At 44.9% G+C, this 13,240-nt stretch overlaps 1 protein-coding gene across 1 annotated transcript; it reads right to left on the minus strand.

The window, feature by feature from the left end:
- Positions 1 to 6,969: 6,969 nt before the first annotated feature.
- Positions 6,970 to 10,374, minus strand: LOC124624289 (cuticle protein 67-like). Its single transcript, XM_047149097.1, has 2 exons — positions 10,322 to 10,374; positions 6,970 to 7,447 (listed from the first exon to the last, which is right to left on the minus strand). The coding sequence occupies exons 1-2, from the start codon at positions 10,328 to 10,330 to the stop codon at positions 6,989 to 6,991; spliced, it is 468 nt and encodes a 155-aa protein (XP_047005053.1). The 5' UTR covers positions 10,331 to 10,374; the 3' UTR covers positions 6,970 to 6,988.
- Between the last annotated feature and the right edge of the window lie 2,866 nt (positions 10,375 to 13,240).

Here is a 13,240-nt window from a genome sequence, read left to right on the forward strand (position 1 = left end):
TACACGTGAGCGATATTGCCCTGTATATCTCTGCGTTCGTACTCTGTGGCACAGTAGTAGTAGTCAGTTCACAAATGTATCGCGATAGTATCGATTTCTTGCTTTTTCAGGGTCTTTTGTCCTTTGGGTACTAAGCCACTGTCCTTGAATCAATATTCTACTCGCGGCAGGTTTCTGATGAAGAATCACAGAATAACTGAGGGGTTTGTTCAACAAAACTGTGGACGAGAACCAAAGGGGTCCTGCTTTAAAAAAATATCACTATCACTCCTGGTTGCCAGGCCGCATGGTGGGCATCAGTGACGTTGGTATCCCACAGGGGTCTGTGGCGTCTCGAGACAAGTCTCCATCCTGGAATCTGACTGGAGTAGACTTTAATGATGAATCACGCTTCGAATTTAGCCCCGAAGATCAGCGAAGACTTGTCTGGAGATGCCCCGCTCAGCGGTGGAATATCAGCGTGACTGTCACCGGTCACACGGACTGACAGGCAAGAGTGACGGACTGGGGTGACATTACTTTTCGTAGCAGGACTACTTTGGCTGTCATCCGCTGTATCATTGCAGCAAAGCGGTATGTCGACGGTATTATATACTCTGTTTTGTTCCCCTTGATAGCAAGCTATCCTGGACTTACATTTCAGCAAAATAATGCCCGCCCGCACACTGCGAGAGTTTCTACTGCTTCTCTTCGTGCTTGCCAAACACTACCTTAGCCGCAGGATCTCTCCCCAACTGAGAACGTTTGACCCATTTTGAGCAGCTCCCTCCAACCATCTCCTGATTTTGACTGTCTAACGCTGCATTTGGACAGAATTTCACGCGATATCCCTCAGGAGGACTATCAGCAACTTAACCAATTAATGGTAAGTCGAGTAACTGTCACATAATGGCCAGCGGTGGTCCAATGCATTACAGAGCCTCTTCATTTCTGAAGCTCTTTCTCTTGAATAAATCATCAAATTTTTCTGAAACTGTAACAATTTGTTTGTCTGTACACGTACACCACACCGTCCTGCCCTTTCGGATAATTCTTTCGTGGTGTCTCTTTTCTTTTAAGCTGAGAGTGTAATATAAACACGCTGCCGCAACTAGATCATTCTAGTAACGTGTGCTATAGTTTGTCTATAATGCATTGAAATGGATCTGTTTTCCTTCTGAGCAACCAGTATGACAGTTGTAGGGCTGTGTTCATCTTATCGCAGGTTACATACTTCCAAGAAGGGTAGCTGTATAGTATATCTGTGACGTTTGACGCAGATCTACTAGGAGTTTCGAAAGTTAGTGAATTGTCATTTGAGCCCAATGAGTTAAAAGGGAAAATTTGTGGATGAAAATCGAAATTTATTGACAGTGCATTGAAGAGGAATTCTACTTCCAATAAGAAGATTTGAAGGAGAGGCTGCGGTTAAAGTGTGTCTAGACAGTACAGAATTAACAAAAATGTTTCGTGATCTGCAAATGTTTCGTTTAGCAGTTGGTTTGAGAGCACTGATATAAATGGGGAAAATTACGTAGGGCAGACAAACGTTGCCATGCCCGAGCACTGTACTGAACATACACGCGTTTCGAGATCAGAAACATAAACAAACGAAAGGACGAAACGTTACCTTTCAAGCTGTGAAGATCTCATTTGAAGCTCCGCTTTAGTGGATCGAGTGCTGGGCGCACGGCGTACTTCGGGATGCCTGCGCTTCGTATCCAAGTGCAACCACAGAGATTCAGCGTACCCGTGTTTTCGCTAAATCGTCTACTCCAAATGGCGTAATAGATCCTTTATGAAGGACACAATCGAATCATTTCCCGCCCTTCCCAAATCTGAAGATGTCCTCCAGCTCTAACGATATCATCGTCGACGGAAAGTTAAGGTGTACTCGTACGTTTCCTTTGGTAAAGTTAGAAATTCAGGGGTACACTAGAAAATTTAACACAGAGAGTAGTTACAGTCTTAGTGGTAACAGGAGCGTTCACACACAATTAAATTTAAAAACTCGATTTGCAGACATATGCTGGTGCTTGCGGCGATTTATGTTCTCCGTCCATTCTACTTCTAACCTAGGTGACAAAGACGGGGTGGAATGAGAGGTTCTAACACTGCTGCTACCTATGTCGGTTTAAAAGTTATTGTTATGAGATTTGCTGACAATTGCATTTTTTCAGCAAGTCACATAGGTATGTAAATCCGTAGTTATACACACTGAAGCGCCAATGTAACTGGTATAGGCATGCTTATTCAAATACAGTGATATGTAAAGAGGCAGGAAACGGCGCAGTGGTCGGCAATGCCTATATAAGACAACAAGGGTCTGGCGCAGTTATTAGATCGGTTACTGCTGCTACAGCGGTAGGTTATCAAGATTTAAGTGAGTTTGACGTAGTGTTATATTCGGCGCACGAGCGATGGGACACAGCATCTCCGAAGTAGAGATAAAGAGAGGATTTTCCCGTACGACAATTTCACGAGTGTTCCGTGAATATCAGGAATCTGGTGAAACATCAAATCATCGACATCGCTGCGGCCGGAAAAAGATTCTGTAAGAATGGGACCAACAACGACTGAATTCTGCAGATTTCAAAGCTGGGCCACCAACAAGTGTCAGTGTGCGAAACATTCAACGAAACTTCACAAGATATGGCCTTTCGGAGCCGAAGGCAGACTCGTACACCCTTGATGACTGCACGACACAAGGCTTTACGCCTCGCCCGGGTCCGTCACCACCGACGTGGGACTGTTGATGACTGGAAACATGTTGCCTGGTCGGACGAGTCTCGTATGAAATTGTATCGAGCGGATGGACGTGTACGAGTATGGAGACGACCTCATGAATCCATGGACCCTGCATGTCAGAGGGGCACTGTTCAAGCTCTAGGAGGCTGTGTAATGGTCTGGGGTCTGTGCACTTGGAGTGATGTGGGACCCCTGATACGTCTACATACGGCTCTGACAGGTGACACGACGTCAGCATTCTGTCTGATCATCTGCATCCAATCATGTACATTGTGCATTCCGACAGGCTAGGGCAATTCCAGCAGGACAATGCAACACCTCACCCGTCCAGAATTGCTACAGAAAGGCTCCAGGAGTTTAAACACTTCCGTTGGCCACCAAACTCCCCAGACATGAACATTATTGAGCATATCAGGAATGCCTTGCAACGTGCAGTTCAGAAGAGATCTCCACCACCTCGTACGCTTACGGATTTATGGACAGCCCTGCAGGATTCATGGTATCAGTTCCCTAAAGCACTACTTCAGACATTATTCGAGTGTATGTCAGTTCGTGTTGCGACAATTCTCCGTGCTCGCGGGGGCCATACACGATATTAGGCAGGTGTACCAGTTTCTTCGGCTCTTCAGGGTACTACGGGAACAAGCAATGTTAAAAAACAGATCTAAATGGATGATATAATGAGAAAAAATTGTAATACTCATCTTATTTCGTGAATGTATTTATGCCTCCAAAGGGAATGATGTACAGGTTCAGGCTTATCGGTCATTAGTGAAGATACATTCACATTTTCATATTTCCTTTCTTTTTCCCATGCAGTTAAGGCAAAATGCATCAGTTTTCGATACAACGAAAAAGAGAGTCTTCTTTCAAGTATACAGGGATTTTATACTGATCACTGTCATCACTCAAGAAATCTGTAAGGCATTCCGAATGGTTTTTCAGTGCAAATAACAGTTTCCAAAGCATGAAGTTGTACTTGGCGCGCATTCTGTCTGCAGAAATTACTACTTCGCGTCCAGACGAAGACTGTCTTATACCAGCCTGAGACAAAGAGTAATTACTTCTGACACATATGTCATAAGGTATATTAAAGAGTGAAGTTGTAGATTATTCCAGAACCGGCAACTGGTAACATTAACATTTGCAAACAGTTTTCTGCATAGACGAGTAAACTGTTACTAAGAAAGTACACCTCTTGCTTAAATGTAGACTTTCACGGCCGGAAATATCACGTCCATTATAATTATCCGGGCTGTTATGCCGTGGTCGGTTGATGAATTTTGTCTCAATTCCCAACGTTTCGTCTCCGACTGCGGGAGACGTCTTCAAGGGGGTCCGTAGGTCGATGGAAGGTCCAACACACCCACTGGCTCGCTACTGACTATGTATTCCACCACTTGCATTCGGACCAGGCACGCCCAAGTCGAGCGTCAAACCAGCTTCAGATGAAAAAATTGTGGTAGTTATTATTTGAAAAGAGATCTAAAACTGAGTTGTTGACTTCAAGGATAGTTTTAATGACACGTAAGGTAACACTGCAAAGGTTCCATTAAAAACCACTTCAGGAGATTGTACACTGTCGGAATATAAACTCAACACCCTCACGGACAAGGTCACTTTATTGGAACGTGAGGTCCAAGTATTTCGTTATTGTAGGAGTGTATATCACAAATTCAGACCAAATGAGAAACATGTGCCCACACAGTCGCATCAGCACACGGTACATCCTCTCTGGCGGCAACGCACGCAGGAAACACCGTAAGCAGACGATTATAAAGGCGCAGAATGGCATCCTGCGATAGACTGTCCCAAGCACCTTTTGTTTCAATTCAGCAAAGCTTCCTGTAGGCACTGGAGAACAGTACATGTGCCTTAGGCCAGACTACCACCGACACCACGGAACCGCCAATCATGTGTCGTGAAGGACTTGATTGGAGAGTGGAAAGGTACTCTGGTATCTTCGGTGATGAGAGTAGGTACTGTCCGTATGCGAGTCATGGACGTGCTCGTGTACGGCGTATACCTGGTGAGGTGCCTTTCCAAAGTGCATTCGTCCACGACATACAGACCCCACACCAGGGTTCAGTTACAACAAAATCATGTGTCGCTTCGTCATGTCCCACACATGTTGAATTAAAGAGAGATCTGATGGTCTTACTGGCCTGGGGAGTTGTTATGCACCACGAACAGCATGTTGCACTGCAGTACCCGTATTGCCCTCAGGAAAGAGCGCATCACCTTCCTGCCAAAGAAATGGTAGTCTGTCCAGGATAGCGGGCATTGCTTGCTTTACTCTGCAGAAATACCAACTGTGACTCCGAATTGTAATTTGAGCCCGTTGTGGGGCCTGTGTGTCGTGAGCGAATGCACTCTGCAACAGACAGCTCGCCAGGCATACGTCCATCACTCCCACATCGACAGTATCTATCCACATCACGGATTACCTTTACACTCTCCAGTCAACTATTTCATGACACCAGAGTGGCCATAATTGGCGGTTTTGTGGCTTCGGTCATAGCCTGGCCAGGGGCATATGTGCTCATAACTCTGATGCAAGAAAATGGTTCCCAATGGTACCTGATGCCACAGCAGATGTAACATGTGCCTGGATTTCGTCCCTGGTTGATGTTCAGTCGGTCACCGCAGCTCGCATAATGTGTCGATCTTCACATGTGTCAATACTCCAAGGACATCCACAACCCAATGTATAGGTGTGTGAATGCCCCACAAACCACTGTTGAAAGCAGCAACACACCACCGATATACTGGGCCCAACATGTTCAACAATCCGTCGATATGTCCATCCATTTTCCTACAGGGTTCAGTAGGAGCATGTACTCGTCACTGGGGCATGGTTATACCGTAACACGGTTCACAGCACAGTCACGTCTACAGAGTCAAGGTAGAGAGTACACAGGCAGGCCTCCTGAGCTCCATCTGACAGCCTGTGAGGTGACTGTGACAAACTGAGCACTAACATTACAACCCCATATAAGGGCATATTATACCCTTGGGCCTCTGAACACAGTCCGTGAGGATGTTGCATTTTTTTTTCGGTAGGCTACTGACCCTGGCAATGACACGAAGTGTAAATAACCGGTTACTGTTGCACTTTCTTCGGAAATAAAAGCGCTTAGCGAGAGTTACACCAATTCCTCTTTTGGTGTTTCCGTAAAGATTACATATTTGTACTGTTGATCAGAAAACGGCAATCGTTTCGTCAGTGGCGCAGACTCAGTCATACGCAACTGTAGCAGCTTTTCATGGGAAAGAGAAACTGATGATGAGAAGTACTTATACAACCAGCTCATCACGTGAATTCGGTAACCAAAATTAAATAGTGTTGTGATTCATGGAACGAAAGTAAGAAACTCGTTGCTGATATCCATTGAACCACATTTCCAGTTCTTGCCATGATGTCTTAATCTCGGAGGTAATTGTCGTTTATATCCTCACTAGTAATGTCATGAGTAGTTTATCACTGTTTACTCAAGTAATCAGCCAGACAATTGTATCTGGTTAGATCTTAGTTAATTTTTTCTTAATCCTCATTACTCTTTTTAGTATTTAATTCCTTTGTTGCCGTAGTAAACCTGTAAAAGTGTGTATGAGTATATGTCCGTTTGTCCTTTAGGAACTGCTTTTCTAAAGGATGTAGATGTAATTAACTGTTTACTACATTCAGAAAACAATCATCTCATGACACTTCACTTTGACAACTAGACACCCTATAATCAGGTAGACTCCAAAATTTCGTCATAATAATTAATTCTGTGTACGTTCTGTACAAACGACTTGTTTTGCGACGCTTCGTTGAAGTTGCTACGTATTTTGTCCTTACAAAGCCATACAGTTTGATGCTATTATTCCACAGTCTATAGAATCTTTGGTTTGTGGTTTAAAGGAGGAAGGAAGATTGGGTGTAGCGGACCATCCACACCGAGGTCATTAGAGACGCAGCACAAGCTGGGATTGAGTGAAGGATGGGGAAGTAAATCGGCCGTTCACTTTCAAAGGTACCACTCCAGCATTTGCCTCGAGCGGTTTAGGGAAATCACGAAAACCTAAATCTGTACGCACGGACGCTGGTTTGAATCGACGTCCTCCAGAATGCATGTGCTAACCATTGCGGCACCTCACTCGATTGGTTTGTGGTTTGTTTTAATAAAAAGAAAATTTTACTTTTCAAATGGTTTATTTACATGCAGCGCAAAATAAATACAGTCAGGGATGAGATGGTGCTATGATGATGGGCTGTTTACCAGGCGTAAGACAGAGCAGGGGCGCTGTAGGACAGGTGGGCGACGGCGGGGGCGGCAGAGTAGGCCACTCCCAGCAGACCGTGGGCGGCGACGGCGGGGGCGGCGTAGGCGGCGGCGGGCGCGTAGGCGGCGCGGGCGTAGCCGTAGGCGGGGGCGGCGTAGGCGGCACGGGCGTAACCGTAGGCGGGGGCGGCCAGGGCGTCGTTGCTCACGCGCACGTCAGACTTGGTGACGCTGGAGTAGGGGGTGTCGATGGTCTTGGAGTAGGTGGACACCTGTCCCAGGTTGCCGTAGCTCCTCAGGATGTTGGAGTGCTGGGAGGTGATGGCCGCGGGGGCGACGGCGTGCGCGCCGTAGGCGGCGTAGGCGGGGGCGCCGTAGGCCACGGCGGGGGCGGCGTAGCCTCCCAGGTAGCCGGCGTTGGCGACGGCCAGGACGGTAGCGAGAACCAGGAACTGTAAATAAAAGGGACGGGGTTCTTGGTAAAGTTGTACAAGGGAAAATCTTCAATCTGTTCAATAACAAATAGTTACAAAACTAATAAGATCCAAAATTTTAATGGCAAGAAGTGAGCATGGTTTATTCTAGACAACGTTTCATAGTTTAGAATTGATTAGAGGACAGTCGTCGTAAATAAGAGAGAGAAAATACTCCTATGAGTATGTGGCAGTAAATATTTCTCGAACTCCTTACCATATTTACCCTAAAGGGAGACTTGGCTGCCCAAGTTCTGCCCAGTTGTAGATTCAGAACCTTCTTCAGCCAAATGCCAGTAAAGCTGGTGAGGTAGAGGGAGGGGGTTTGCAGTTACAGTATTTCCCTTAGAACCAAGGGGAACCTCCCGAAACCTTGATCAGAACAGTGGAGGGTGGATAAGTTGCTGAAAATATCTTTGGTTCAGCTCTGGGACAATATCTCACGCAAAAAATGTACTCGTATGTGTAAATGTAGTTGTTTGTGTATGCATCGACTTTATTCTGTACACACACGAAATCGATGACCTGTTTGGCGTGAAATGGGATGATCATATGTCATCACTGACAGTCTGAGGTTGTTTGGCCACCTGTTGCAAGTCTTTCTATTTGATCCCACATTGGCGACTTGCAAATGACACTCCTTATCTATAATTGCACATGAGTGACTGATGTACTTTATGTTTTCGTAGGAGAAGTTGAAGTGAATACAAGACTGCACTCATATACACGCAGGGGCGTACTTCAAATTCCAGCTCATCATCCAAGTTTATCAGGCACCTCCTAATGCTTTATTTTTCCATTTTGCCTAACACTCTACTTCTAAAACCTTCGTCGTGATATCTAAAGCTCTCTTCCTATATTTGTTTTCAAATTAGAAGAAGTGGAGCGGATATTTTGAAATAAATGATCACTGTTCTAGTGTAGTTAGTTAAATGGACAACCTATACTTTCTATGAATATCTGGAACATTATAATATTAGGAGCTACATTTATTTATGTACACAGCTACGCTATGGAAAAAAAATAAAAAGGAAGGAATGCTTTCAGCTTTCACGCCGCAGAAGGTTCAAATGGTTCAAATGGCTCTGAGCACTATGGGACTTAACAACTTAGGTCATCAGTCCCCTAGAACTTAGAACTACTTAAACCTAACTAACCTAAGGATATCACACACATCCATGCCCGAGGCAGGATTCGAACCTGCGACCTTAGCAGTCACGCGGTTCTGGACTGAAGCGCCTAGAACCGCTCAGCCTCACCTACCGGCGATTACAGGTATTCTTCCGCAATTACAGCAAGGTGATTTTCCAGCTTTGGTTCAGATATGGCCCTCAGGAACATCAACCTACATGGCGAAAGTTTTCATTACGGTTTTCATCAAACGTTAGCACTTGATATAGCTTCATCAGTAGAATGCCTTTTGCTGCGAGAGTAGTTCCGCAGTTGGGTATGCAGAAGGTGTAGGAATGGGGGGGTAATACGAAGAACGGCAGAAAATTAGCAGACTATGGACTACAGTAACGAAGAAATTCTTCTTCCTTCGTTCCTACAGACGGTTATAAATTGTTTTGTACTGAATCTGAAAATTTTGTAATATTTTATGTAGACTCGTCAATGCCCATAAAAACGGATGGTTTGTGAGAAAGGGGAAGAGGCTGTAGAAGCCCTTAAGATGAGCACCCAAAATCTTTCCATGTTGTCTCGTGAGTAACCGAGTGATATATGTCCGTAAAACACACTGTTAACTCCAGCTGCACTCTCAATACATCGTTTTATGGGTGGGAGAGTCTCATCTCATAAACAAAGGAGAAAATAAAGAAACGATCCCATGATAGTTCGTGCTGGACTGACAATCATCTCGAAATATTCCCCGCCTAATATAATGAAAAACATACCGAGCCGCTACGTTCTGCCTCTACTTTCCTTCTTGACAAAGAGCAAGGGAAATGTGCTCTAAACTAGACCCTGCTAAAATGATCTAGTGTCAGTGCTAGAACAATGAATCGTGGTCTTAGCAGAGGCGAACAAGTTTTCACAGTTATTCAAATACAATATGGGTATCCACAACGCGATTGAAACCCTACTGTAGCGAGATGAATGTTGTATAAGTTCCTCAGATGTTCTGTGGCAGTGTGATCTGAGCAGAAGATGGATCTTAGTTGATTGACGTTCCTATTACCAATACAAAATGAACGAATGTTTTGATTCTGTAGCTCGTTGGTTTAGTGGGTAAGCATTAGTCTGCAAATCTAGAGCTCCTGAGTTAGAGACCCTCTCGGAACTGCGATTTTTGCCGATTTTTTCCGCTTCATCCACCTGCGGCGATGATTAGTTCATACAAGAAATGCCGTTATCAGCGTAGTTCCGAGTTTGCCCTTAATTGGCTTGTCCGTTTGGAGGACTGAGGAAGGGAACTGCACCCTGCCTAGTAGAGCGCTGTGATGTTCAAAACAACTTAGTTGCCGCATAAGTTTGAACAAAATTGTCTTTGGTTTCCGAAGTGACTGCAGTGTATTCAAGCTGTACCTGACACATAAGATTGTGAGCGGAGGACCGATAAATGCCCTTAGTCATCATCTACGCCAGCTAAAGAAACTGTGTGTGTACAGAGCGAGGGAGACTCGTAAATATTTTCAGTACTGACGAACATTTCATGGCAATGAAGCTGCATCACAGTATAAAATATTCCAACGCTTCAGCCATTCTCGCAAATGGCCTTCATCATGGGGACGATATACAAAGCATCACCCCGATGATGACCGCGTGAAGTAGTGTCCGAAACGCCGGAACAGTTTACACTAGTGCTTCGTCACACTGCCAGCGCGTTTACTGCCGAGGGCGTGTGGTACTCACTTTGTACATGGTGGCGTCGGTGGAGCGCTGCGTTGCTGGTCTGGTCTGATGGAGAGCTGGTGGGCTGTGTGTGCCTGGAAGGCGGCCGGCCGCCGTTTTATAGGCGCTGCGCCGGTGGCCGGACAACGTTCACGCCCCCCGCACCGCCGCGGAGGCGAGCAGCCGGTGGCTGGCGCATTTCCATAGCGCGGCCAGCGGGGACCTCTGTTTTCGCAACAGCGCGGGCGCGCGCATTGTCTCAGGGGACAGACGGGGAGGCGCGCGCATTCCGACCAACTTGTCTGCAGGTGCAACCTTGTCCAGAGCGAGGCTCAGACTTCCCGCCCGACTCGCGCAGAATTAGCTCTTTGTGCAGAATGGTCTCGGCATCTGCATCTACAGGATGTTTCACAATTCATGTTACACACTTCTAGAGGATGAATAGGAGACTTAGTCGACCAAGATTTTCATAGGAACCCATGCCCGGAAACGTCATCCTACGGCGTTACAGAGGTCCTAAGTTAGAGGTGCCGCGCCTGTGAATGTGTACATATACAGGGTGATTTTTATGTTGTTACTAACTTTCATTGATGATGGAGAAGATTAAATATATCAATCTGAGCTAAGATTCCGTATGCCAAAAACGCACTAGTCGAAAGTCGTGAGCCAAAACCATTCACCTCTGATAGTGGAATACGTGTACCAGATTGTGGGGCAGACAACTTTAAAGGGTAGTAGTATGGACCAGGACAAGAAAAAATGTCCAGTAAACAAGGGATCTAAAATGCATACCAGAGGAGCTATGAACATTTGTTCATATTTGCTAGAGTGTATTACATTTCTTGTATTGAACAGTGCTCATCGCCCTTAAGGTATGCATTTTAGAGCCCGTGTACAAGACATTTTTTCTTGTTTTGGTCCATACTAACGCCTCTGAACGTTGCCTACCCCACGACCTTAGCAACAACAGTACTGGTACATGTATTCCATTGTAAGAGGCATGAGAATAGTTTTTGCTTATAACTTCCGACTCGTTCGTTTCTGGCACAGGGACCGTTAGGTAAAGTTGATACATTTAGCCTTCTGCATCATCCTTGAAAGTTTGCAACATCATCACGGGATCACCCTGTATATTCTACATTAACAGGCGCCGGCGTCTGCAACATTGATGTCCTTTAGCGCAGTTGGATGATGTTTCTGGACATGGCGGCCTATGTAAAGCTTCATCGACCCTCTACAAACTCTTAGAAGTGCATAACGTGAATTGTCAAATACGCTTTATACCGACATATACACCTACACCTAGGGATGGCGGTTATCACTGTAACAACCGGTTTTCTGTTATATCCTTTTTTGTTTCAGCGTCAGTTGCACGTGAGTGTTAAAACCGCTTAAAATAACCGGTTTCCAAAATAACAGATTTTCAGTTTTTTTGTTCCTATTATTTCCTATAGTAAACGTAGAAATCGAACAAAAGAATTTTCACTCCCTGTGTTTTAAGATACACAGAATCAAAACGTTACATTAAATAGTCAAATAAAAGAAAACTTAGTCTGTTCTCTTCTTTTTCCCGAAAAGTGACAAGTGGCTGAATACTACAAAAAATCACCACTATTTTCCTATTGATTCTAATTTTTGGAATCTATGCTCAAAAATCACGTTGTAATCGAGAATCATACGACTATTTAATTATTACGAATAGTCAGTGCTAAAAGGTCAAAACTCAGGTTGGACAGCTCCATTTTTCGTTTTAATTTGTCCGTCTTCGACGGCAACAAGCGGATAATGGCAAATCATGTAGACATAGATAACATATCAACAACTTTCTACTTTTATTGGAAACTATGAGTTTTCTCCGTATATGATGACGCAAGTTTGTTGTGACTCCTCCCGTTCTTAATTTTTTAAAGCAAATAGAGCATTGTATTTCACTAGTACTGCACTTCTAAAACACTTCCAACATAGCTATGACGCCATTCTGTAATAGAGCGCCCGCATCTCGTGGTCGTGCGGTAGCGTTCTCGCTTCCCACGCCCGGGTTCCCGGGTTCGATTCCCGGCGGGGTCAGGGATTTTCTCTGCCTCGTGATGGCTGGGTGTTGTGTGCTGTCCTTAGGTTAGTTAGGTTTAAGTAGTTCTAAGTTGTAGGGGACTGATGACCATAGATGTTAAGTCCCATAGTGCTCAGAGCCATTTGTAATAGAGCTAATGTTCGACAACAGCGATAGACTACCATATGGGGGAAGTCTTGCACACTGCCAAGTACACGTCCACCTCAAGCAACGACACACGGCAACAGGGACACTATTGTCTCAGCAAAGCTGCACCAGTTCCTATGCCATGTGTTTGTAGCTCGTTTCTGTCGGCATTGCTACTAAAATAGCACTGATCGCTTTTACCATTTTCTATAATAACGCAATATTTCAAATCAATTGAAATTTTACGGTTAATAATCACTCGTTTCTTAAAGAAAGGTTTATTTAAAAACCAAAAATTGTACCACGTGCTGTGGATAGTTGATATTTCTGTCTTTTACCCGATTAGAAAACAAGTGCTGCAACCGAGACAAACCAAATGTCGAAAAATACTGGTTCTGCAGAACTTAATGTCGATATCTGTTTTATCGATGTCTGTTTCAACCGGTCGGTTTTCCCCGTCCCCACCAACGTCGTCCGTCCAGAATGTTCCGAGACTGATTTTATTCCTGGCGTACAGGCGACGTCATCGCAGTAACCACGGTCGCAACAAGAGATTTACATTCGAGAACTCACTTTTAAAACGGAAGATTAGAGCTTTGACGTCCCAGAGACAGCGATGTCATTAGAGACGGAACACAAGCCCTGATTAGGAAGGGAAATCGGCCGTGCCCTTTCATAGGAACCATCCTGGCATTTGCCTTAAGCGGAGAGTCCACCCAAAAATTTTATTTTTCTTCTACTTT

The sequence above is a fragment of the Schistocerca americana genome, chromosome 1 (assembly GCF_021461395.2).
Source record: "Schistocerca americana isolate TAMUIC-IGC-003095 chromosome 1, iqSchAmer2.1, whole genome shotgun sequence".
NCBI classification, from domain to species: domain Eukaryota; kingdom Metazoa; phylum Arthropoda; class Insecta; order Orthoptera; family Acrididae; genus Schistocerca; species Schistocerca americana.